Source organism: Channa argus, chromosome 9, assembly GCF_033026475.1.
Source record: "Channa argus isolate prfri chromosome 9, Channa argus male v1.0, whole genome shotgun sequence".
Taxonomy (NCBI): domain Eukaryota; kingdom Metazoa; phylum Chordata; class Actinopteri; order Anabantiformes; family Channidae; genus Channa; species Channa argus.
Window position 1 is genome coordinate 2,604,228 of NC_090205.1, and position 24,640 is coordinate 2,628,867.

At 38.2% G+C, this 24,640-nt stretch overlaps 2 protein-coding genes across 8 annotated transcripts; one reads left to right on the forward strand and one right to left on the reverse strand.

Annotated features, from left to right (window-relative positions):
* Nucleotides 1-1,205: 1,205 nt before the first annotated feature.
* Nucleotides 1,206-17,423, reverse strand: itm2bb (integral membrane protein 2Bb). Of its 2 annotated transcripts, none has more exons than XM_067515003.1 (7): nt 17,191-17,423; nt 5,344-5,526; nt 4,862-4,930; nt 3,991-4,140; nt 3,248-3,358; nt 2,329-2,479; nt 1,206-2,043 (listed from the first exon to the last, which is right to left on the reverse strand). In XM_067515003.1, exons 1-7 carry the CDS (start codon nt 17,272-17,274, stop codon nt 1,955-1,957), a joined length of 837 nt encoding a protein of 278 aa, XP_067371104.1. In that variant the 5' UTR covers nt 17,275-17,423; the 3' UTR covers nt 1,206-1,954. The 2 variants fall into 2 exon arrangements, with proteins under 2 accessions (XP_067371104.1, XP_067371105.1); XM_067515004.1 differs by having other exon boundaries at nt 5,395-5,526; nt 17,191-17,422.
* Nucleotides 17,424-18,437: 1,014 nt separating this feature from the next.
* Nucleotides 18,438-24,588, forward strand: med4 (mediator complex subunit 4). Of its 6 annotated transcripts, none has more exons than XR_010915128.1 (8): nt 18,438-18,577; nt 18,773-18,839; nt 18,924-19,094; nt 19,760-19,817; nt 19,903-19,989; nt 20,069-20,200; nt 21,855-22,083; nt 24,218-24,585. XR_010915128.1 is itself a non-coding variant. In XM_067515006.1 (7 exons), exons 1-7 carry the CDS (start codon nt 18,504-18,506, stop codon nt 22,025-22,027), a joined length of 762 nt encoding a protein of 253 aa, XP_067371107.1. In that variant the 5' UTR covers nt 18,438-18,503; the 3' UTR covers nt 22,028-24,588. The 6 variants fall into 6 exon arrangements, 2 of the variants coding, with proteins under 2 accessions (XP_067371107.1, XP_067371108.1); XR_010915130.1 differs by having other exon boundaries at nt 24,237-24,585; XR_010915127.1 differs by having other exon boundaries at nt 21,855-22,079.
* The last annotated feature ends 52 nt before the right edge of the window (nt 24,589-24,640 follow it).

The following is a 24,640-nucleotide window of genomic DNA, read 5'->3' on the forward strand; positions in this document are numbered from 1 at the left end:
AACCACAACCACAGGCTTCACTGCCAGCACAAAGATGGGGTCCTTATTTAAAGCCTCAGAGAGGCAGCAGAGGTTCCATGCTTTATTCACAGTCACCGATCATGTTACTGTTGTCAGATTTAACCATAACACCACAGAATGAAATGTCAGGCAGTCAGCATGGGTGTGAAGTTATATTTAATCTAGGCATGAATGTAATCAAATCCTCCTTTGCCTTGCCTTTTATTTATTTTTACACATGAATTGTGGAGAAGAATCCAGATATTTTACTTCATTACAGCATCAGTACCGACGTCTACAAATGCTATGCTACGAGTAAAAGTTCTGCATTTGCAGAATTATTTGTCATTTCAACAAAAATAAATAAATAAAACATGGCATTTAGTCAGTGTGTAAATTGGCCCTCATTTAAAAAAAAAAAATGTGGGTCAATTTACTGTTATAGTGGATAAAAAATTGAGCTAATTATAAAAAGGATTTTTTACTCACAAATTTAATATTACATAGTAATAAATAGTAAAACAGAAATCATTGTTTGACTTTTTTTCTATTTAAAAGTTACAGGATGCAAAGTTTTGCATTTATAATTAGAATTTGTGCATCTGTGAATCACCTCTCAGCTGTGATTTAAAAAAAAATTTAAATATTTTGTTTGCGAACTCAGTGCCCTGAACTACAAATTCTAAATCAGTCCGCCCATGAATTCCGGATGTTTGACATTCCTGAAATATTGTGCAGATAAGAATGGGACACGTGAGGTACTTGAATGCACCAAAGACAACAGCCACTGGGACAGTAGCATGCACTCTTTGCCTGCAGACGTAGAGACAGTTGAAAACCTGCCACTGTAAATGTACAAACCATAAAGCAGCATTTTCACACCCCTCTGCCCGACCACAGACGGCTTATAACTACTTCTAATCAAGTGTAAACTACTGGTCGTGTTAATACTCTAGTGCTGGTCGCTTGCTGAACGTTAGCTTAGTGTGTCACGGCCCTGAAAACAATGGATGAGCAAAAGGAAAAAGTTCAACAGCAGTCTCCTCTGTACAGAAAAACACTGCATTCACCAAACAAAAAGTATTAAATTGGAGACCTTATCTTGCAATTATGAAGTTTTTCTTTGGCAAATGCAATGTGTTTCTGAATAAAGACATTTTCAAAATAACATGGAGTTTGGTGAATGATCACTTACACAACAGCACTCTTTGTTGTTTCTTTATTGTCTTGGTCTGTTCATATCTTTAGAGAGATTATATACACAAATTAGTACAAGAGTTATTCAAAAATTACACTTTCAAAAAAAAAAAAAACAATCAAAAAAAACCCTCGTGAAAAAGATTTTAATACAAGTGTGTTTTCCTAGAAAAACTCAGATGTGAATGGATTTTTCTTTTCTTTAAAGCTAAATCAGAGAAATACATGTCCGAACTCTTATTTTAAGATCGTTTTCCAGTTAGGTTCTGGAGCAGTACATTAACAGCTACAGCAGACAAAAAAACTCAAAAGATTCATGGTTTCATCAGGATGTTACAAAACATTGCCTCTCTTTTCAACTTTTGACAGAAAAAGCAAACTGTAAATCTAACCATGACTATTAAAATAAATGTTGGTGCCATAGCTGCAGTTACTTTGATTAAAATAATTTACTATTGTTCACTCTGATAGATTTAGCTAGACATCATCTGTCAAGAGTGATTCAGAAAAGACCCCTGCAAAGAAAGTGAAAAATACACAAATCCTCACCCTTTTTTATTTACTAATGAAAATAACCAAACAGCTTCACATTTCACTCATCTCACTCACTCAAGCTACTGGAAGTAAAAGGACAGAGGAAACAACGACAACCCCCCCAAAAAAAGAAAAAAAAAAAAAAAAAGGAACAGGTGAGGATTAAAAATAATTTCACTGCACCCCAGTGGCTATATGAGCAGTTGTGAAGCAACGAGGCATCTTAAGGCTCACAGATCAGAGTCTCCATCACAAATGTGTTCACAAAGTGACGAATCTTGTGGCAGTTCAGAGCTTCACGCTTCTGCATCCCTGTAGGAAAACAAAAGTGTTCATACACGGCTTTAACAAAGAATTTATCAAAACCAGAGAATATAACGCTTTATAACACAAAATGAAACAATATTATTTATACTCCTCAAGTCTTCACACACTGTACTGCAAAGCCAATTTGAAATGGAAAAAGCTGACAAGGTGAAACACTATCAGAAATCTATCAACAACTGCACTGTACCACACATTCCTTCAAATCCAGAATTAAATCACGTAACACTGTGTATCAAAGAAAAGGAAAGGGGGGCGAGGTCTTGTCCTTACCCAGGATCCGGTCCCTGCGCTGCAGCTTGAAGGTCTCTTTGCCTTGGCACAAGTTGTAAATGAAGTAGCCGAGCTGGTCGACCTGCTCCAGGCGCTCGGTCACAATCATCTCCTCATGGACCAGGTAAGACTGAGGCAGGTAGGTGCCAGCCTGCACACAGGAAACACACTCATTTAGTCTGGCAGATTAGAATCACCACTGGTAGCTGAGCTGAACTCCTCTAAATGTTATAATTAATCTTATCTTAATTAGGTCCTACTGTGTTTTAGAAACGGATTTAAATGCCGTGGTGTCCTTTTTCCATGTTTTCCCTCCCTTCTCTGATTTAACCCCCTTTACTGTAAAGCGAGTTCAAAATCGCCTTCTTTTCCTCTGCTCTGCTAAAACATTTGCAAAAATAAAAAAGGAGCAATAATTGCCTTCGTCTTAGTTTTCAACAGAGAAAAGCAGTCAACAGTTGGAATTGAGTGGTTTTTGTGTCCATTCCAAGTCTCCACCACCTCCTGCTTGCGAGGGAGGAGGGCGTGAACTGAAATGCTATAGTTATAGCTGAAACGCACTATAAAGCTCAGTAAAGTCAAGGATTTAACTCTAACACTAATATAAAAGTGAATATTCTGATAATAGCTGCTTTAAACTGAACTACTAAGTTTATTTGAGTTCCAATTTTTGTCTTCTTCACATTTTGGGACATTTGACTTCTTGCTGCAAAGTTAGAAATTTGACACCACTCTCATGTCTGTACAAAAATCAGAATCAACTTATCTAACTCAATGAAACAAAGCACCTAAGTGTCCTTCCCTAAAACCCTGAACTATCCCTTTAAAACTGTCTACAGCAGCTACAGCACATATCCCCCTAAATAATAAGTCTGCAGCAAACTAATCTCACTGAACACACAATACATTTGTCTCTTACCCTGAAGTTGATGAGCAGCTCCAGCAGGTCTCTGGGAGGCATGACAATGGAAGTGTTGAGAGGCATGACGTAGCACTTGTTCAGACTCAGATCCAAGTAGGCGGTCAACCTCTGAGACGACAGATAAAATGGTTTTTTCTTCAACTGTAATTTTGTTGCAGTGAAAATAAGATCACATTCTGCCTTTACTGGCTTTCATTTCAAAATGTCTTCTGTCACCTGCTTCGCAGATGTTAAACGCAGAACATCCTGCATGTTCACTTGTTCTCTTGTTTAATTCATTATTAAAGGATTAAATCCACAAGAACAACAGAATCACCTGCACTTCAGAGAGAAGCGCTGCAATTTTTCCCACCACTACAGCTTTGATTAATGTAGACAAACATGTGACAACACTGGACCATTTGTCATGTTTCTGATGTTTGAGTTGTTTTCCCTTCCACCAAAGAGACATTTAGTCCACACTTCTCACATGGTTTTATCTCAGTAACTGTTGAGACCCATAGAGGGCGGAACATCTAATATTTTGCACACACACACACACAAAAACAAAACAAAACAACAAACAGTAAAAGCAAATTTCTGTACCACAACCTTTGATTTTCCTTATTTCTTTCCCCAGCTCCAACAGTAAAATGATGCTGAAGCATCAGTGACCTGAGACTATATTTATTTTACTCAAGTGGAAATTTAAATGCAGGACTTTTAATTAAACTGCTTAGAAGCTTTTATTGTCCTCTCACCCGCTGGAAGTCATGGACAATGTCTGCAGGGTCTCCGTCATCGAACTCGGGCACAGGGACATTGATGAGCTCCACCTGCTCCCTCTCCAGGATCCGGACCCTCTCCTCCATTTGTCGCAGGAAGTACTTGTTTGGCAGCGGCACCTCCATCTACAAACCAGTGGAGCCAGTTAATCAACCAGTTGCATTGTGACTCTTGTTGAAGTTGTTGAAGAAGCACAATTAAGACGCATCTGATCTCAAGATGAGGCACCACATTAATTTAAGACATGAAGCATCCTGCGGTCTGAGCATAAATTAGAATTCTAGAGGTCTGACCAGTGTTCAGAGAAGGATCAAGGGTCTTTCTCACTCGCTTATGGGCTTACTAAATTCTCTAGATAATCAGAATAGTCAGAAAGTGTTTATTTACATATCAAAGTACCACTTGGTGTTTACAAGCATAAAAAAACAAAGTGGAGATTTGAGTAGTAGTACTACAAACTATTTCAGATACTGATTTATCCATGTTACCTATTAAACTAAAATAACCTTCCTGTGAATGTTGTTATAACCGTCAACATTTGACACGTGATCCTTCTCTGTAGGTCCATCACAAACAGCTTGGAATCTGATAGTATTTTATCAAATCTGTTGTCAGTCAAAATCAGGGTTATAATAAAGTCGTCACACTCTTAGAATCCAGCTTCTTCTATCCTGTTAATAATTTTGATTTGGGGAGTAATCAGTGTACAATTCTGAGGTGAATGTACAACACAGTGTGTGTAAATTTAAAGTTGCAAATATAACAGAGATTAATTGCAGTTAGACCCTGTTTTAATACACATATTTAGAAAGAGATTTTGACTGCTGGTGCTCTGTTGGATCATACCTCCTCTTCGTCTGGGACCATGAAGTCCTCCTCACGGTAGTTCACCCCACACACAAACACCTGGCCCTCCTGCATGGACAGACAAGGAATATATATTAAAAAAAAAAAAAAAAAAAAAAAAGAGCCTAAAAGCCTAAAATTAAAGAAATAACTATAATATCTGCCCATTTTGAGCCCATGTCATTGCATGATAACAATATTGTTGTGAGTGAGACCTCTATTTACATATAATACAGTAGGTTTTTCAGGTCTCCGACCAGTCAGGTCACATCAGTTGACATTTTGTCCTAAAGATTTTCTGTTTGTCTTGAGCACTGAGGTGAATTTCGATTTTCTTCTGTAAAAATTATTAAGAGTTTCTTAGGAAGACCTTAATAATGCAGTAGTGTAACTAATTTTGAAAAAAGATTCAGTTTTTGTTCAAACTGTTTTGATGCGGTGGAGCTCAATCAACTGTAATATTTTCTCTCTGTTCATTTTACCTCACTGTCGAAGGAGGTACTTTCCCTCCATTGTGGGGCCTGGCTGCTCACCTCCACGATGTAATAGCGGTACAGGTAGGCTCCTCCCACCACCACTCCAGACAGCATGAGGGCCAGGCCCAGGCACATGCACCAGCACCAGGCCCGGGACTGCTGATGCACGATCAAAGCAGCCTCTGCATCCTGTAGCAGAGAAGAAGAGGTGTCCCAGGGATCAGACAGAGTGTCAATTACATAATGAAAATAATATTCCCAATAAGTGTGTTTTCTTTACACTTGCTATTATTTTACTCCTTCTGAAACTAACTAGCACTTCAGGACAAGAACTACTTTAACACTGTGTCTCAAGTGAGTGATTTTACATTTGATCTCTTTAGCTACAAAAAGGTGAAAAAATGTTTCAAATGTTCAAAATAAAAAAAATTATAATATGACAAACGTAGAATAAGATGCAGAATAAGTGTTCGGTAAATACAGCTGAGTAAATTTGCCTGTAGGTGCATTTATACCCAGTTAAAGTTAACTTTTGCATGAGAGAAGTCTGAGGAATCAACAGAAAGAAAATAGCAACAAGTTAGTTTAGAAAACTGGATCCAAAAATCAGGCATTTTACAGGCACAATAATCACTGAGAGGTCCACAAAATCCTGAAGGGTCTGATAGTTAACGTAGAAACTAACAAATCAAAAGCCGTTTGAGAACAACATGAAGTCAGCCTGGAGACTCTCCAGAGAGAGTGAGTATGTGTTTGTGTGTACACACAACAGCCTTTGTTTAAAATGAATGAATGAATGAGGCTCATCCCCTTCTCAGACATACAGATCAACAGTGTGACTCATCACGATGCAAATCGCAAACTGAACAAGTGAAAAACACTAAACGTGTGCAGTTCATGCAGTACTGTCACTGCATTTTGCAAAGAGAAGGAACTGAAATCTAACAAGGACTGACTGCTCTGTCTGTCAGTATGTTGCTATGACAGACAGATGTGGAGTGAAGGAGCTGCGTTTTACTAAAATTTAAGTTCTCTCTTCTACAATGGCAGGGACTGAGATATTACGTTTATGTCTGAAAAGTATTTTGATCAAGGAAAAAATATCAGATGTGTGTGGAGTGATGAGGATGCTGAAGCCTTCCTTACATTAATTCACATTCTGTTTTCCACATACTTCATCGTTTGAGGCTGTTTGAATCACCTTCACTCCTTCTGCAGTATCAGCGCCACCAATGCTCACACACGAAAAGGTGGAATAATTTACATTTCATTTTGCACATTTTCAGAAATTTCTTTTTCAATTTGTGTTTCAATTTGCAGCATTTGGAAGAAACCTGAAGGAAAATGAGTAATTTTCTGATTGGAAGCAGACTTCTCAGACAGTGTGCGACAGGTCAGCTTGCTGAGCACTCAAATTAATAGATTTAAAAAAGGTGAGTCAGCAACGGCTGCCATAAAACCTGGCCCTGCACAAACTCCCACAACACGCCCTTTATCCTTCATGCTCTAACTACACGACAAGATTACATGAATTTCAGCACAACTTCGGACTAATGCCATAAGGCAAAACCGATTCTGTGAAAGATGAAGTCAAACTCGATTATGAGATAGATACGTTGCACAACTGCCTCCATGTATTTGGTAATACAACAATCAGCAGGTTTACATGAACTGAAGTAACCCGGTTACAGTAGGCTCTCAGGAAAGCTGCTTTAACTTTTGATGTAGACAGGAAAGGAAATTTTCCGAAATTGGATCAGGGTATTAGGGAAACCCGATTTCCCCAGGTAGGTTTCTGTAAAAGAACGGCTTTTATTTTATTTTTATTTTTTTTTTTGGCAAGTGAGACCAATCCCAATCATCCTGAGTTGTTGACTGTTCCACTGCAGACTGCGAAGAAGGTTTTTACCTTTTTAAAGTCAATGTATTATTACATGTCTGCCTTTTCTGTAAAGCACTGCTGTTGCTGTACTTCTAAAGTTGAAGTTTGCCGGTTATGCAAAACATTGTCAAAGCACTTTTTTGTTGTGTATCCAAACAATCTCTACAAGAAACCTGAGACTTTGAGCTGAGCTAAGACTCTACAGGAGGATTGTAGGCAAATATTCATCAGCGCAGGAGAAACTGAGGCTTATCTGAAGACAAACGTTAGCCAATGGACTCTGGCCAGACGGATAAAGACCCAGCTCTTTTCAGAACAAGCCCTGACACGTCTCCTGCTTTCATCTCCTCCTGCTTCAAACTAAAGAGCTTTCACATAGCGGGAGAAACCTCGTCTGAAGTCGAAGGTAAACAGCCAGAGATCGTTAATGTGAGAGTTGCAGAAGCTGTATCTGCTGCTGTTGTGGGTTTCACTTCACTGCCTCTGGCTATTCTTAATCCTGAAAAGAGAACCTGTGGTTTCTGTTACAGAAACACACACAAAACTTTTTCGTTTATTTTCAACACACAGTTCTCCTAAACCATGTTATTCATTTTAGAATGAATTCCAGTGTTGACATCAAACATGTGAACGGCTGTTAGCGTCTGTTTGCAGCAACAGGTGATTATTTCATTTTCATCTCTCAAATGCAGTCAGGTTGATCAACACTGCAAAATATTATGTAAGAAATGCCCATCGCAAACTTCCCTGGCCCTCAGAAACACAAACAAGCATAGTTCAGATTTAAATCTCACATTTCGGAGCCTGGATTTGGATTAAATATTGTGTCACTTTGGTTTGATAACACAAATGAAATAAATAATTCCAAGAGTAGACTGCCTCATGGTTTATACATACTGGCTATGGAACAAACATCAAGAAACTGTCAGCTCTCATAGTTTCCATTATTCAATTTGAGGCGTTGAAATCAGAGGGGGCTGTATAGTGTACAGACTGTAAAGCCCCTTTGAGGCATATTATTGATGCTGTGATGTAGAAATAGAATAGTGGAAACTCCTTCTGCCCCTTAACTGTGTCCTTTTAACGTTTAACAGCTGAGTACAAACCTTTTCATAGACAGAATGTGTGAAATGTGCTGTTTGACTCCTGTTTCCAAACAGTATCATGTCTTCCCCTCCAGTCCGTCCCAGCCATCTTACCTCTAATGACTGTGTCTGAAGTGTCTGTTAATGTTAAGACTTAGACATGGATTAAATTGATGTTTGACATACTTAAAGACAGTCCAACTTCAATATTGATCATATTGTTTTGCCCTGTTTATGAAGCCAACATATAGTGCAAAAATAACTGAGAAATACAGAAGTGTGACAAATTAGGGGAAAACCCTGGAAGAATGAATGCGAAACATGATGTATTCAAATGCTCCCACTCAGGTGGGAGACATCAACCTATGCTCTGTGGCAGGTGAAGAAATGCTAAGCATTGTGTGGGCGTTGTCTTGATGTACAAAATTACTTTGCTGTCACATTTTAGACTTTGTACATGAAGACAAGCATACAGGCCTGAATGCCTGATCCCTGGACTGAGGAAATATGCTGCTCTGTTATGCTGTGTTCAGTTGTGGGGATGATCACTGAAAATCCAGCTCAAGTTCCTGCGAGTTATATATTAGCATTTCTGCTAAAGTCTGAGACGCATCTGTCCCTGCCCCTGCACTCAGGCTCAGAGAGAGACCTCCTCTGGACAGGAAATAGTGAAAATGCATCCTAGACCAATGTATTAATCAAAAGTAGATTTGGCAAGATAACTGTTAAGTAGCAATAATAAATAGAAAACATATTTTCTTAATTCCTCCAGTACTGACAGCAGAACCGACATCATCGCAGTTTTTAGAAAGTAAAACAAAAGTCCCCAAACCTTGTGCAATAGAGGGAGAAAGAACGCTAAGAAAAGAAGAACTAAAGAAAAGGAGGAACTAAAGAATAGTTGCTTGAGATTAAAATATACAAACAGAAAAATACATTTTTGGTACTGGGAGAGCAATGAACCCTCATGAAATCAGACAGTTTGACAGATACTGGCTGACACAAACTAAAAGGGAACATCTCCTGGGGGCTTCTCTCCATCAGCTATAAAGCTCGGGTCACCTCCTCTAAGCTCGGATTGGTTCAGACTGCTCAGCTCTTATAATGATGCAGAGGAATTGAAGGAAAAGGTAGAAATAAAGCAGAAAAGGATGTGTGATCTAACATCACAAAGATAAATAACCCCCACAGCTTTATTTTTGGCAGGTGTTGAAGCTCCTGCAGCAAACATAAGTCAGCAACTAACATCTGATACTGCCCCAGCAACATGCAGAATTGCATCTCACACATGCGCGGCGTTAACATTTGACGTTCTGCATGACCAATGCTCCGATTCCATGCTGACTAAGTGAGGGCGCCATTTTGTGCAGACATTTGCATAGTAAACAGTCGTATGCAAAACCTGGTACCCTGTTATTCTGAAATGGCAAAAAGAGTTAACCAAAGCTTAAACCAAACTAAACTGTTTAATGTGAATTCCAATTTTATATAATATCATCCCAGTATGTCAATCAGATGATTGACAGAAAAAAAATAGATGGGACATCAACCTATGCTAATTGATTAATTCATTCATTGGCAAAAATAAGTTAATCATACAAACAAAAACATCAAAAAGGTGAATCATTGTAACAGGTATTTATACCTATTTATTATAATATCAAATAGAGCTGAATGATAGTTTTTTTATTTTATTTAATAATTTGAATTGTTCAATATTGCACAGAATATCTTAAAGACTACTCTCATGTTGGCTATGGAAATACAATCACATGCACGCACAGCAAAACATCGCACACAAAAAAGTTTTAGCGCTACGCGTTATCAAATCAGATACACTAATCTGATCGTTCCAAATATTTTCTGAATGCCAACAGTATTTTCTCTGTTTCAATACACTCTCCTCTTATGACTCTTCAACAAGACCCAACAAGCACCCAGACTGAAATTTCATAACACTAACACACTCATATTCCAACGTGGTGAACAACACACACACACACACACACACACACACACACACGTCACAGCAGGTACAACAAGTAAACTCACTGCACAGCTCGAGAACAGAAGGAGAAAACCTAAGCACCTGAGTATTGATTTACTGGAACAACAAATTACAATAAAAAAGTTAAAAACTCCATCACACCTTTTCAGTGGCAATCTAAACAAAAAGAGAATAAAAGGAAAGGTTCTAAATATTTGATTTATTATTAAATTGAAAAATCAGAATTTTTATAACTTAAGCCAACCATTAGGTTTTGCAGTTCAGATTAAAAAGATTGAAATGCTATAGGTGCCATCTTCAAATGTCCTATTCAAATTCATATTTGATTTACTCTAATATATAACTAATAAATGCAGAAAATTCTCTTATTTTAAAAACTGGATCTAGACAACTATCTGTCAACTAACAAGTTGATAAACCAGTTAGTTGTGAGAGCTCATACTCAGGCCGCCTGCAATATCCAGCCGACATGTAATTATTTACGATCACATGACAATAAAAACATCAAATTCACACTTGGCTGCTTTAGTTTTACACAAACTACTTTTTGTGCAGCCAATAGCAATTGTTTATAGACAAGATTCTATTTTCAAGAGTTCTTTTTTACATTTGCGATAAGCAGACTGCAGCCATTTATTCACTTCCTCTCTTGCTCTCACACCATCTCTGTGCATTGTGCTTCTGCAGAGGATTCACATCTACTGTCCCATTGACTGTTGGCACATTTTGGCCTTTTTCTTCCCCATTTAGTTTTACTAAAGCTTTTTCTGTTTCTGTCTGCATTCACATCACACAGTCACGCTACAGCAGAGCTCAGTGATGGTCTTTGTGTGTGTCTGAGCTGAACAAACCCGCCACTACATTTGCCGACCACAACAAACAAACATTTTACAGTCAGCTGTTTGGGGGCCACAATTTATCAGTCCTCGACATTTTTAGATGCAGGGCCATCACATGTGTGTGTGTGTGTGTGTGTGTGTGTGTGTGTGTGTGTGTGTGTGTGTGTGTGTGTGTGTGTGTGTGTGTGTGTGTGTGTGTGTGTACTCTGATCTAAACACACAGTTCCATGTTCCAGCCAAAGCACATGAGCCTGCAGTGAACTGAACATGCGTCCACCTGAGAGCAGCTTGTCTTTCTGTCTCTGTGGAGACAGGTGAGTATCAGTGTCCAAGACCGGTTCAGTTTCAGCCTGCCAGTGGGACCACATGAAACTTCATCCTGTACTGTGGCCAGCAATCATTCTGTGTGAAGAGGATGCTAATAAACGCAGCACAAATTGAACTGCAACAAAACAGAATCAGTCAAACCCTCTTTAAGGCCAAATCATGGTTTGTACTTGTCTTTGAATGAATGTCCTTCTATTGATACAATAATGCAGAGCAGAATCTTATATGCACATATGCTCAGCACAAAATCCAAACTAAATTAGTTTACTGCTGCATGTGACCAAAGATAAGCAGCAAATAGCAAACCAGTTAATGATCAATTATCAAAAAGGTTGCAACTGCAGTATTAGACAAACACGAGCATTTTGTAGCAGTAATAAATGTGTTTGCAATAAGTGTCAGCTGAGCAACACTGGCTCTACAGGTTCCTCTAGGTGGAAGTCGTCCTCTGGTTACTGTGGATCTACGTGGGTGGTTAATCTTCCCTCTTGTTGATTTTTAGTGGTCGGCACCCTGCAGGAGGCGGCTAATGCTCCCCGGCTCAGTCTCTCACTGACTGATTATAGAACATAATCCTTTTCAAGAAGTCCGCAGGGTCAGATGACAATTGGAGGACACGTAAGTAGCTGAGAAACAGATTTAGAATGTAATCTGCTAATGTGAGTATGTAAGTGGGTATTTCAATATGCCCTGAAAAATAAAGCTGCAGTCAAATGAAGAATTTCCATCTTTTTTTAATAGAAACTATATGTTTTTTCCTCTCACAATGAACTCAATTTTACAGATTGAACATTCTCAAAAGCAACTTTTGAGCTTGAAGAGTCAGGGATAGAACTGCTATCCCACAAGCTACCCCTCCCCCTAATCAGCAAACTGAGGGCAAAGCTGCATGATTTGCATAAACAAAGCAACAGCCACGGAAATGGAAGTCATTTTATGAGTAATTATTGTTGTTGAAAAATATGGAATATAGAGAGTATTAGGAAATAGTTAATAATCCCAAGCACTCAAGAATGTTTGTCATTTTGGGTTGAGAAATCAATTTGTACACTCTAAACCCCACAGCTATGTCGTGTAGGGCAGAAGAATGAAAACGCAGCAACAAGCATGTACATGTCGCTCCTCATATTTTAAAACATAAAAATATTTCACCCTTACACCATCAGCACAGTTGTGTGTGCTGATCAGTGCTACTCCGCTACAGCCACAAGGATGAAGAAGGATGAATTCATACTCAAATTTGGTGCAGAATTTCTGCTGCCTCACCACAATAAGTAAAAAGAAAATTAAAGACCATTATAATGCCACACAGACCGGAATATAATAACTCATTTGCTGGGATTACATTTTAATAATTGTACAATTAGTTCCCAATTATTATTCTGTATAACAATAATCTCCATTTAAATAATTAAACTGATTGTTGATTTAAATAGGAGATAAAAATGGATGGATTAAAATAAAAAATAGACCACTGAAGCTCTTTGGAAGCTCATTTATTTCTGAATTCAGCAGGCAAAAGAAAATATTTGAAGTTAAAACCTTTCAAAATTTTGTTCATCGTGAGGGAAAAAAAAAAAACAGTTTTAGAGTAAATTAGACCCCATTAGAGTGATGTTCCACACCCTAAACCACTGCCTCTCATGTGAGATGTGAACATTTTCTATTGAGCGCCACCACCCTCACCCCGTTAAGTGCCAACCCAACCTGAATGTTAACCTGCAGCAGCAGGATTGTCTGTCGCTGACGTGAACTTTATCACACAAAGGTGGCAGCTTAGTGTGACGTGTTCATGTGCGTAGCATGAGCTTAGATCTTCCACCATGCTAACCTTCAGGTTATTTTTATTTGGTTTTCTATAGTAGTTCTGCAGAAAAAGATCATCTCTAATTCTGCCATGTTCTGGGACATTTTTAATGTTTCCAAGACATTTGTGCGTTTTTTTAACTCTCGTGTTCATTTTACATCTTGTCTTAATGCCTTTCAAGCCTCATGCACAGCAAAGGTGCTTTACTGCAGACTTAAATATTTAAGTCTGCACATCCAGATATTAAAACATTCGCTACTTGCAGCTTCTGAAATGTGACTATTTGCTGCTTCTTGTCTTTACTTACCATTGCAATTAAAGATTTTTAGCTGATCTGACAGAATTTAAAGACGCCATAATAAAAAAAATGAGCTCAAAACGCAACACAACACATTTCTAATAAAACCCAAGTACAGGGACATTTTAAAATACACAAATACCATTAGTGTAAAGTATACTCTGTAAGTACGACATCTGCAAATGTGAAACAAACAAATGAGAAAAAGTCACAAGACAACCAACAGGTGCCAGAAAGGCACTTAAGGGTTAACATTTGAATTTATGTGATTTATGAAACACCAAACAACAAATTATTCATTGATGTAAAATATAGCAGCTTTACTGAGATATTTCCATGCCTCTTAGTGCCAGACAAACAGTAGCTTTGCTCAGTTAGATGCTGATTAACAAGAGGATTTGTAAAAGAGCAGAATCAGCAGACAAGGACGACAGGACTAAAATGTTAAGATGAACTAAATTAAACTGTTTGGTAAAGTGGATAAGATGCTGATTTACCCAAATGATGCTCTACATTAATCAGAATGAGCACAAAGAGATCTGGTGCTGGAAAACATTGAGCAACTCTGGAAAACTAATTAAAAAAAATATTTTCTTGTGTAAAGAACCAATTAAATAGAACAAACAACCCAGTATTAAAGAAAACAATCTTCAGATTAATCAGCGAAAATTGTTAGTTGCAGCCAAAAAAAATTAAAGGCCCTCGAGCGTCACCTTTACCAAATAAACTCGACAGAACTTATTCAGGGAAAAGCTAAACTGAGCATGTCGACGTGCTTAACCTAAATATTTGGCTTGGTCTATTTTTTGTCTCTGTAAATGTACTGTGGGTTTGGTTGATAGGTTCTAATGACATCTGCCTGCAGACGACGAAGAAACAACATTAACACTAACAGATCATTGACACAAAGTTGACACATAATACAAATAAACATGTTTATAGTATTAATAATATGGTTTCTTCCATTGTTTGTGATTTACAGCAATTATGTGGCCCTTTTCTAGAGAAGTTCAAACTCAAAAAGAAAAACAACATTCAGAGAAAGAGAAATGGAAGCAGTGAAAACCAGGATGTAAAGAGGTTTTATTTAAAGTTCTTTTTCACCATCAAGCTCTAAACAGATAAATAAACTAGTTTAACTTCTTCAGAAACCTGGTTACAGTAATCGCGGTAGAGAGATCAGAAAAAAAAAAAAAGATTTCCTCAGCTGGGTTTTTCCCGTATGATTAAATATGTGTAACAATACAAAAGTCTGCAGAGAGGGAAAGTAGTGAAGTGGAATTGAGAAATATCTCCTCTTTTTAAAATGGGTCAGAATGAAACTGGAACCAAAACAAACTGGCTTTAGAATTTTTTTAGAATGTTTTGGAATTTTTCAAGAACACACACATATTTAATCGGATGAGCACCTCAACTAAAGAAAGAGAATAAATCAAACACACCAAAACCTGCTCAATGTGTATTTTATTAGTACATTTAAATTAGTTATTAGTGACAGAGCCAGGATGAGTGTGTGTGTGTGTGTGTGTGTGTGTGTTTGTGTGTGTCTTCTATTCCACAGCCATGAATGTTTTTTTAGGCATATTAATGAAAAAGGCAAATCAGTAAAACGGTTAGTGGATTAATTGATAGAAAAACAGTCGTGAGTGGCAGCCTTGTATTTAATGTTATTTTTTATAAGAAAACTAATTTCTTTTACACAGTTTTGATGTGATTATGAAAACCAGACCAGAAAACAGCTTTTGTACATGTGAGTTTGTAGTATTCTCTGGGTTTCATCCTCCTGCATTCTCCAATACAGTTGAATCAACTTCTCCCAAAACAATTTGAAGAGAAACTAAACATTATCACCCTAATTAAGGAGCTTTTAAGTGTTAGCTGGTGTAGTGTTGGATGACCCTGCTCTGGGTACTGTGCTGCACATGACACCACACAGGAAAATCCCCCCCAAACAGCATGAGCGAGTACAGAATCTGTCGCATTGGTGCCAACTTCAACCCCCCGAAAGAAAACATTAAGCTGCGATTATCACGATAAGAGTCTTTCAGAGGGAAAAACACAGGGGGAGGTGAAAACCAACCCCGACTCCCACTGCACACAGTCTGCAGCCACAATAGCCACATAGGAAGACACAGTGCTTCTACAGCAGCAGCAGTAAAAAAAAAATTCACAGCTTTTAAAATCTACATCTGTACATTTTGGTTTCTGGCTGTATTACAGAGCATGCATTGTACTCTGCAACACAGCTACTGTACCCACACATACACTCAGATCTCTTAACTCTGTGCAGCCTGTAACAGAAGCAATTTTCACGACAGGGTGGAGGGAGGAGGTTTTAACTAGACACGCCTCAGCAGGCAGCAGCCTAAAACCTTGAGCCGCTTTCAAAAGGCTGAATAATCTAAAGAGAATACAAGTTTACTGTTCAGTAGAGAGGAAACATTTCTTTCCTTGGCTGAACAGAACATAAAAGCATAGAGCAAATGTGGCAACAAGGAAACTCTTCCATACAACATATTACACAGCAGAGAAGGAATTGTCTTCACAACTGCTGCAAAACTATTTATTTCCTCCTAAAAAAAACACCCTAAGATTTACAGCAGCAGATTGGCTGTAAACTCCATTTTGCCCGCTCTTGGTTGTCACATAATGGAGACACTTTATCTTTTCTGTTTGCTGTAAAGCTCAAACAATGGATCAGGATGTCATGTATTTGCCAACAGGGAGAGCAGGAAAAAAATATCCTGCTTCAGCTAAAAATGTAAGGTTTTGCATGTGATTGATTGATTGATTAACACCCTCAGCTTGTCTACTTCTTTCACTTTTGAAGGGGTGACGCACTTCTTAAAGGGGGGATGTGTAGAGTTTTGATGGACTTTTGTTTAAAACGTCCCCCCAGCGCTACGGAAACTGACACAAAGCAGCTGGAAGACAACATAAGAACCAAAAAAAAAGCCTTATGTTCTCATGATAAGTGAGAAGCCGATTGTTTTGGAACCATTCAAAGCTCAAATGACCAGGAGGGTTTAATTGTCCCTCCGTTTTCACAATCAAGTGGTTAAAATGCTTCACATACTTCACTTTTCTCTACACACAGACGTATTTTTCTGGCTGCATTCCATTTCGAAAAATGAACAATGTTCGTTGCTACTCCACTAACTGATCACAAATAAACTGCACTGTATCACAAAACCATATTTAATGCACTTTGCTTCAAGAAATGTGCATTTGCACTAAGATTTAAACCGTATCAATGTCACAGAACTTACTTTTTTCTCGTGACCTGACCTGATTTTCTGGATTGACAGAGAGCTGCAGTTTTTCCACAAATCGTTTTAATATGTAAAGGAAAAGGAAACCAAACACTGTGTTTTATCAATTTAAAATAATCCCAAACGAGGAAGTGGACAAACTAATAGGTTAGAAAATGTTCATGTTCACGATGTTACAGTTTAGATATGACATTCGTGACTTTTCAGAAGTGTGTTAAAGTTACAAAAACAACAGAAAGGTATTTACTTTTTAAGTTAACCCACTTTTTCAAACTGCGTGTTTTCGCACCGAGCTTAAAGCTAAGCTGTTAGCCCCGTTAGCCATTTTTACTCACTTTGTCCTCAGCGGGGATAAGAGTTTCGGCGTCCTTTTTCACATCTTTCTGGGCTAACGCGGTATTAAAAGACACTTTAACCATCCTGGAACCAACGTTGAAAAAATTGTTATCCGGAAAAAAAGACGATGAAAAAATTCCGCAAAACAAACAAAACAGATAGAATTTGCTCCAGAAGCAATCGCACTTCTCTGTGGCCAAGTCTGGTCTGTTGATAACATCTGAGTAGAGTTAGCAGAGGAGCAGGAGTCCAATTCCGTTATGGTGTCAAAATAAAAGCCCGGGCGCTACTCTACTGCACGTAGAAAGAAAAGTGGAACCGATTACATTTAGAAATAAATGTGAAATTAAATACTTATGAAAAAAGAAACAACGGAACACTGAAATAACTGTGGAAATATTCATTTGTTTTCATTTGGCAAATGCAAAATGTTTCCCTAAAACAGTTTTTTTTTTGCCAATTAATTTGGAATTTGAAATAAATGTCGGATTAATTGATAAGGAAAACAATTAGTTGCTGCCTCATAGTAGAAATCTACAAACAATAGCAAATGTTTGTGGACTTTTTGAAGTTGTTGGATGTTGTTTGTTTTCACTGAAGACAAGAATTTATAGACCGTATATCAGTATTACGAACTTCAACTTGATCTCGTTTTTGGCCTATAGCATTACAATTTGGAACATTAAATATGCCAAATTAGTTATGAACAGTTAATTATCGCTTTGGACCATTGGACGTACAGATTAATCTTATTTCCTCGTATCACTGAAGGACATTTTAAAATTATTAAGTTCGGAAGAGTAGCTTCCGAGGAAAGATACAGAAACATACATTATACCAGATGCTGCAAATTGAACCTCGCTTTACAGCCTATTTGTTGACATGTTGGAAAGTTAAGACCCTCGAATTATCCATCCACAGATCTGTTTTACTATAGTTTTGGAAGTGTTGAAAACTGCCACTGAACTACTGGGAATCTGAAGACATCTTAAAACCTGATTATTCTAAGGCAAATCTGAAATGTTCTCATATTTATGATATCCCTAAGTCATGATTGTGAAATCCGTAGTTCGTAATTACGAGAGAAGGTCTTAAATGTTTTTCTTTGGTGAATGCAACGCGCCACCGTAACTTTCCACTATTGACAGTGACGCAATTAGGCAGGTTACTAGAGAGAACTAGATTCAGTGTGTCGACCTACGTCCCTACACATCGGTAGGTGGAGTTAAACTTAAATTATACTTCCTATAAACCCAGAGGAAGAAGAAGAACGACGTCACTTCCCGCCTTGCGCAGAAGCGGCAGAGAGGCTATGGCGGCGTTAGCAGAGAAATCAACTAAAGAGCGGCTTCTGTCTGCTTTGCATGATTTGGAGGTTTTGTCCCGGTAAAGTTAAACCCATTTTTGTTGTTTCGTTGTGTTCCGGTTATAAGTTATTATTATTATTATTATTATTTTTACAGCGGCTGTTTTTATTTTGTGATTCGTTTTCTTAGCTGGTCAGAGCTGTGAATCCGTTGCGGTAAGCTAGCTACTTTCTTTCAGTTCTTCATGTTTATCCTCTGTGTGTTTTTATCTTAGGGAGCTAATTGAGATGTTGGCTCTGTCCAGGAGCCAAAAACTGCCCCAGCCGGGAGAGGACACTCAGGTAACACAACAAGAATGACACAGTAGAAAGCATCAGGTAGAAAGCGTGTTGTTTGCTCAGTCCTTGTGTGTGTTGTGTCCGTAGATCCTGGAGCTGCTGGTGCAGCGGGACAGGGAGTTTCAGGAGCTGATGGAGATGGCTCAGCAGCAGGGGAAGGTGCACCAGGAGATGCAGCTGCTGGAGAAAGAGGTGGAAAAGAGGGATAGAGACATCCAGCAGCTCCAGAAACAGCTGAAAGAGGCTGAACACATATTGGTGGGTTGGCGCTTAACTTCAATGTTAGCATTTTTATCCACTGTAGTGAACACAGAGTTGTCTTCAGCCTTTTTTCAAAGGTGTGTTATTGTTTATAAAATTCTTCTGATCTTTATAGTGTGACAGACTTGGACATACAGTATGTTAGAGACATCAAATATAGAGGGCACTGTTGTGTCACACTATATTCCAGTTGTAGTCACAGTGGCAACAATAAGACACCAAACAATTATAGAGGAACAAAAGGACCAGGAGGAGGCACAGTGACAAAGAGGCATAGAATGACCGGAAAGACAAAACAATAGCAAAGTTTAAAACAAAAGCTACAAAGTTGTACAAAATGATTAAGCAAAGTGACCATAACAAGACATTAAATTACTATCTATAAGAACTTACCAGAGACACTCAAACTGACTCCAAAGTAACTCAAAAGTCACCTAAACACAACAAATCCATACAAATTTATTACAAAGCATCAGTGTTTAGCCTTGAAGTAGTTATTCAGATACATTTTGTACCAGTGTTGGTCTAATGTGTTTTTGTAATCAGATGAATTGCAGACATCCCACTTTTCTTAACAAATAGTTCAAGCTCAGTATATTTTACACAGCTCTTTGCAAGTTCTTCTACTGATTTGAGAGTTCTACTCTTCTGTCTGTTTTCAGGCCACTGCTGTTTACCAAGCGAAGGAGAAACTCAAATCCATTGACAAAGCCAGGAAAGGTGAGTGCACACACCCAATAAATTCTCAGGCAGCTGATTCTAATGGTTTGTCCATGGACTCAGGATGTTTTCTTGTTCTGTGCAGGAAGTATTTCATCAGAAGAAATCATCAAATATGCTCACAGGATCAGTGCCAGCAACGCCGTGTGTGCTCCTCTTAACTGGGTACCAGGTAGGAGCCACACAGTCTTTGTAGCTTCTGCTGGTCACATCATATCTGACCCCACTGACTGTTCGTACTTATTTGTCAGGTGACCCACGCCGACCCTACCCTACTGACCTGGAAATGCGCAGTGGATTGCTGGGTCACATGGCAAACCTGCCGACCAACGGGGTTAACGGACACCTGCCAGGTGATGCCCTGGCTGCTGGAAGGTTACCAGGTAAGTCTATGTACAGGCTTAGCAAAGAGCCACTTTCATTAAAGGACTTTTGCATGTGTTCAAAGCGCAGACACTGAACCAACACATTAATACAAGTAAAAGTTAAAGGTTTACGTTTTTCTATTACTGTCTTTAAACAACCTGTGTGTGTGTGTGTGTGTGTGTGTGTGTGTGTGTGTGTGTGTGTGTGTGTGTGTGTGTGTTGAAGTTTTGCTTGTTGTAATTACTTCATGTAGAAGTGTCTTCAATACCTAACTAGAACACACTTTTGCAGTTATGAGCTGCTTGCAAACTTGATGCATAGCCAGAGACCAGCTTCCACTAATGTCTCTAGAAACATTCAGTGCCTTCCCTATCTCTTTGTATAATTTTCCAAGTTTGTGAAAAGCAAAAATCTCATCTCTTCTTTTTTTTTGACAATTCTTTTGACTTAGCCATATTTATAAGATGCAGATAAGCATGCTGGTCAACAAACCTCTAGCCAGTTCAAGTATTTCATGTGCTCTAGTTCAAGCACAACTGGTGCAACTAATGAAGCCCTTTTATTCAGAGAATTGATTCATTTTGAAACTGCAGTAGTTATTAAAAGTAGCATTTTGTGTTGATTTTGAAAGGACAACTTGTAATAATAATTGTGTCTATTTAAATTGTTCTTGTTTGATCTGTACATTTTGCTGAGACACTTAATTTGCAGTTGAGGTTGTATACTATTAAGTGCAACTGTAAGTGTCAAATGTATTTTACTTGTTTCAGACTAAGCACCACCTCTTAGTTCTATTCTTAGCGTAATCAATGCCATTAAAATCACCAAATAAGGCTCCAGTCCTTCTAAACCTGAGCTAATGTAATAGAGATGGTATATTAGAGGAGCTACAACATTGATTAAATGTTAACAGTGTGATTAAAGCAGCTGTACTATGACAGAAATAAAGGGGCTCAGACTGCATTAAGTTAGACACTAAAAATATCATTGCAAATTGCTTCATGACTAATATGTGGAAGGAGGTGACAGGAACCACAGGAATCACTGAGATATTACAGCACAGAATATTCCAGCTACAATAGGTTCCACTGTTAGCTGTTAATACAGAGGAGGGTTACTGGACCTAAACCTGAAGAAAGACACTGAGACAAGTTTCCTTGGTTTCCTCCAGACTCAACTGACATGTGAAAGCTGCTGGGAGCAAACATGATAATAAAACTCTAAGAGAAGTAGGAGGGGAAAACAAGCTATTGAATGCCACACATCCTCTTTAATGTGCTGCTTAAGAATAAACCTGTTCATACAACTTTGGTTACATGTTATCTGCCCTCCTGTACTGATTAATACATAAATGTAAATAGTAGAAACAGAGGAAGATGGGCATTATCAAACACTGTTGACCAGATAATCACAACAATAAAATATCTGAGAAGCATTGTGTGGTAATATTGGCTTCTACAGCATAGATGGTAAATTGTCCAATATAGATGAGTCTGTTAGTGGACTTTGTAAGAAGCCATGAGGCAGCTGAGGAACAGGAACCAATAAAGTAACGTGACCTTTAGGACACAGACGCTCATTACAATCACTCATGAGAGATTTATTTGCAGCCCAGTATAAAAGATGACCACACTGCAATTCAGAGAATAACCACCTGTCCTGTCTCCCCAGACGTCCTGACGCCTCACTACCCCTGGCAGTCCTCAGACGTCTCGGTGGGGATGCTACCTCCCCACCACAGCAATGACTTCGGCCTGGAGCCTCCGGGTCACAACAAGGAGAACGAGGATGACGTAGAAGCCATGTCAACAGATTCATCCAGCAGCAGCAGTGACTCTGATTAAAGAACTGATAGAGGGACCATAGGAAGTCACCACTGAGCAACATTTAAGACATGTAGGTAAATACGTAGAAGGACAAAGCTGAAGGTCCAATTGATGATTAAAGGATCTTTCTTTTCCATTTATGTTAAAACCTCTTCCGGTGTGTCAGTAATGGATGAGTCCATTCCTAAAGTGGAAAGAAATTGATTTAGTAAAACAACATTTATCACTATTATGTCAGCTGAGGCCATTGTTCTTTATTTGAAAAAGTGCCACCATTTATTTTGATTTAATAGAAGGTAAATGTTTAATGCCCCTTATGGACTCTGGCATTGCATTGAAGGCTCCAGTTTGACTAACAACATCGGGATTCATTCTCTGCGATTTGTCTTTTGGTTAAGGACTGGTGACCCTTTAGTTTCCAAATCCTGTATTTTCCAGATAACTTTCCTAAATACTTTCAGATTTCGTTTTAAAGTACAATCTGTTTCTGTTGACTTTCGACATCTCTCTTGAGACTACAGATGGAAAAATGTGCGTTTGTTGCTATCAGCCATTCACATTACTTCATTTTAACAGTTGTGTGAGTAGAAATTTTATTTCCAGGGCGGAATGAGGGGGAAAAAAACATGTGCTGCGTCCTTGTTCACACTATATTTTACTGCTAATATATTTGCAGCTAATTTCCTAAGATGTTCTCGTAATTTCCAAAAATAAAGCAGGTATTTAGCTGTTATTAGGATATTTGTAAGAAAAGCAGAGGCAGTTTGATTTTATAATGGAAATGCACATGGAGGTTTAAACGAAAAAATATGAAACTACGTAACAGGTTAGTGAAAAATAATCCATAAACTGAGTTTTAAAGAAGATTCAGTTTGGATTCCTTGTGACACAAAATAAACCATGCTGTGAAACGCCACACACTCTATAACATACCTTCCACAGAACAAGCCTGAAACATAAAGTAAGTCCATCCAGCACGTTTTTTGTTAACTAATAATTTAGAATAGAACTAATACATGTCTGTTAATTATTTATCAATTTCCAGAACATTGTAGCTAATCTTTTATAACTAGTAACTTTAAAAGCTTGACTGGGCTCACTAAGAGAACTGGAAGGACTTCAATTTCAGATAAATTCTCAAAAAAACAAGGTTTGTTCATATATGTACTAGTTTATTAAACAAGGACACTTGCATTCAGCACAAAAAAACAATTGTTTGCTCAAGTGCCCTAGGTCAGAGAAAGCAGATGGAAATAAGTTGCTCTGTGGAATAAATTATGATACAATAATTAAAATGTAAAAACCAGCTCCCCTGTAGGAAATTATGAGGAATGTTTCTAGGGGATTAACTTAAAGAAAAGTCTCGTGGTGATTTTTCTTTTATGAGCTCATGTAAGCAGGAGCTAAGCAAGCCGTGAGCCTCCGTGCTCTGGAGGACCAGGTGGGTGAGGACAGAAATAAGTGACTCATTTTTAAGTTTTTTTTTTTTTTTTTTTTTTAAATACAATTAAGAAAGATTTTTACATCAGTTTCACAAAAGATAATTTTTCTGCCAATTGATGACTAATCATTTCAGTCCTATGAACAGTGAGGCTCTGCCTAAAATGAAGAAAATCTATTCTAATGCAGTAAACTTTGTAAAGATTTAACAAATACATTTTAATATGTGAAGTGAGGTGTTATTATATCAGAACTGTTTTCACTTTGCTCCCTGTCTTTACGCTAAGCTAAGCAAACCAGCTCATGTTTCCTGTGCAGACACGAGTGGGATCAGTCATTTCTCAGCACCAAGTCAAATAAGCATATTTCCCTCTGCAACCACCAGTTTGAGAAACTAGGTGACCTCAAAGCAGTAAAAATTGGTCTGTTTTCACATCATTAAATTTGTAACGGACGTGTCCAGCACCAGTGTAACACTGTTGAGGCCTAAACTGCCACATAGGCACAGATTTAACTTGGGCTGTAGTGATTAATAAAGTAATTTGTGCAACACGTGAAATCCTCAAACTAAGTTACAATATGTTCCTTCTACTTTGCCTTTAACAGACTCTTCTCCATGAACATCCCAATAAATGTGAAATGTCCCGTTCTCTCCACTGATCCCTGTTCCTGTTGTTGTCCTTGTTTATTATTATAGTATTTTTACTTGAGTTATATTACTATCCCCTATAGTATAAACCAAAACAAAAAAACCTTGTCTGATCTTAGGATTCTGACATTTTGACAGTGGTCCCAGGGCCACAGATCCAGGACCAGCTAAGGAAGTCGACCATATCTGATGTGGTTTGTTCAAACTGCAGAGAGAAACCTCAGATCTGTCACTTCTGGAGGCCCTTTCTCATTCCTACATGGAGATTTCAAAACAATACTCTCCTTCCAAAAATGAACTCAAACCTGACTCTTCTTGCTCTTTGGTGACATATTTGAATCTGTATGTGTGTGACTTCATGCCTGTAGCCTGTATGGTCTTGTTATAGTGTGATTGGTTGGAAAAATATGGACAAATGCTGTTAGTTTAACTCAGTGTAAATAAGCTTGTACATACTCGGCCTTGTAAATAAATACTTTTTTGAATAGAAAATGTGCCTGTGCTTGTTTTTGGCTCTGGTCATAGGGGCAGTGTTAACCCTG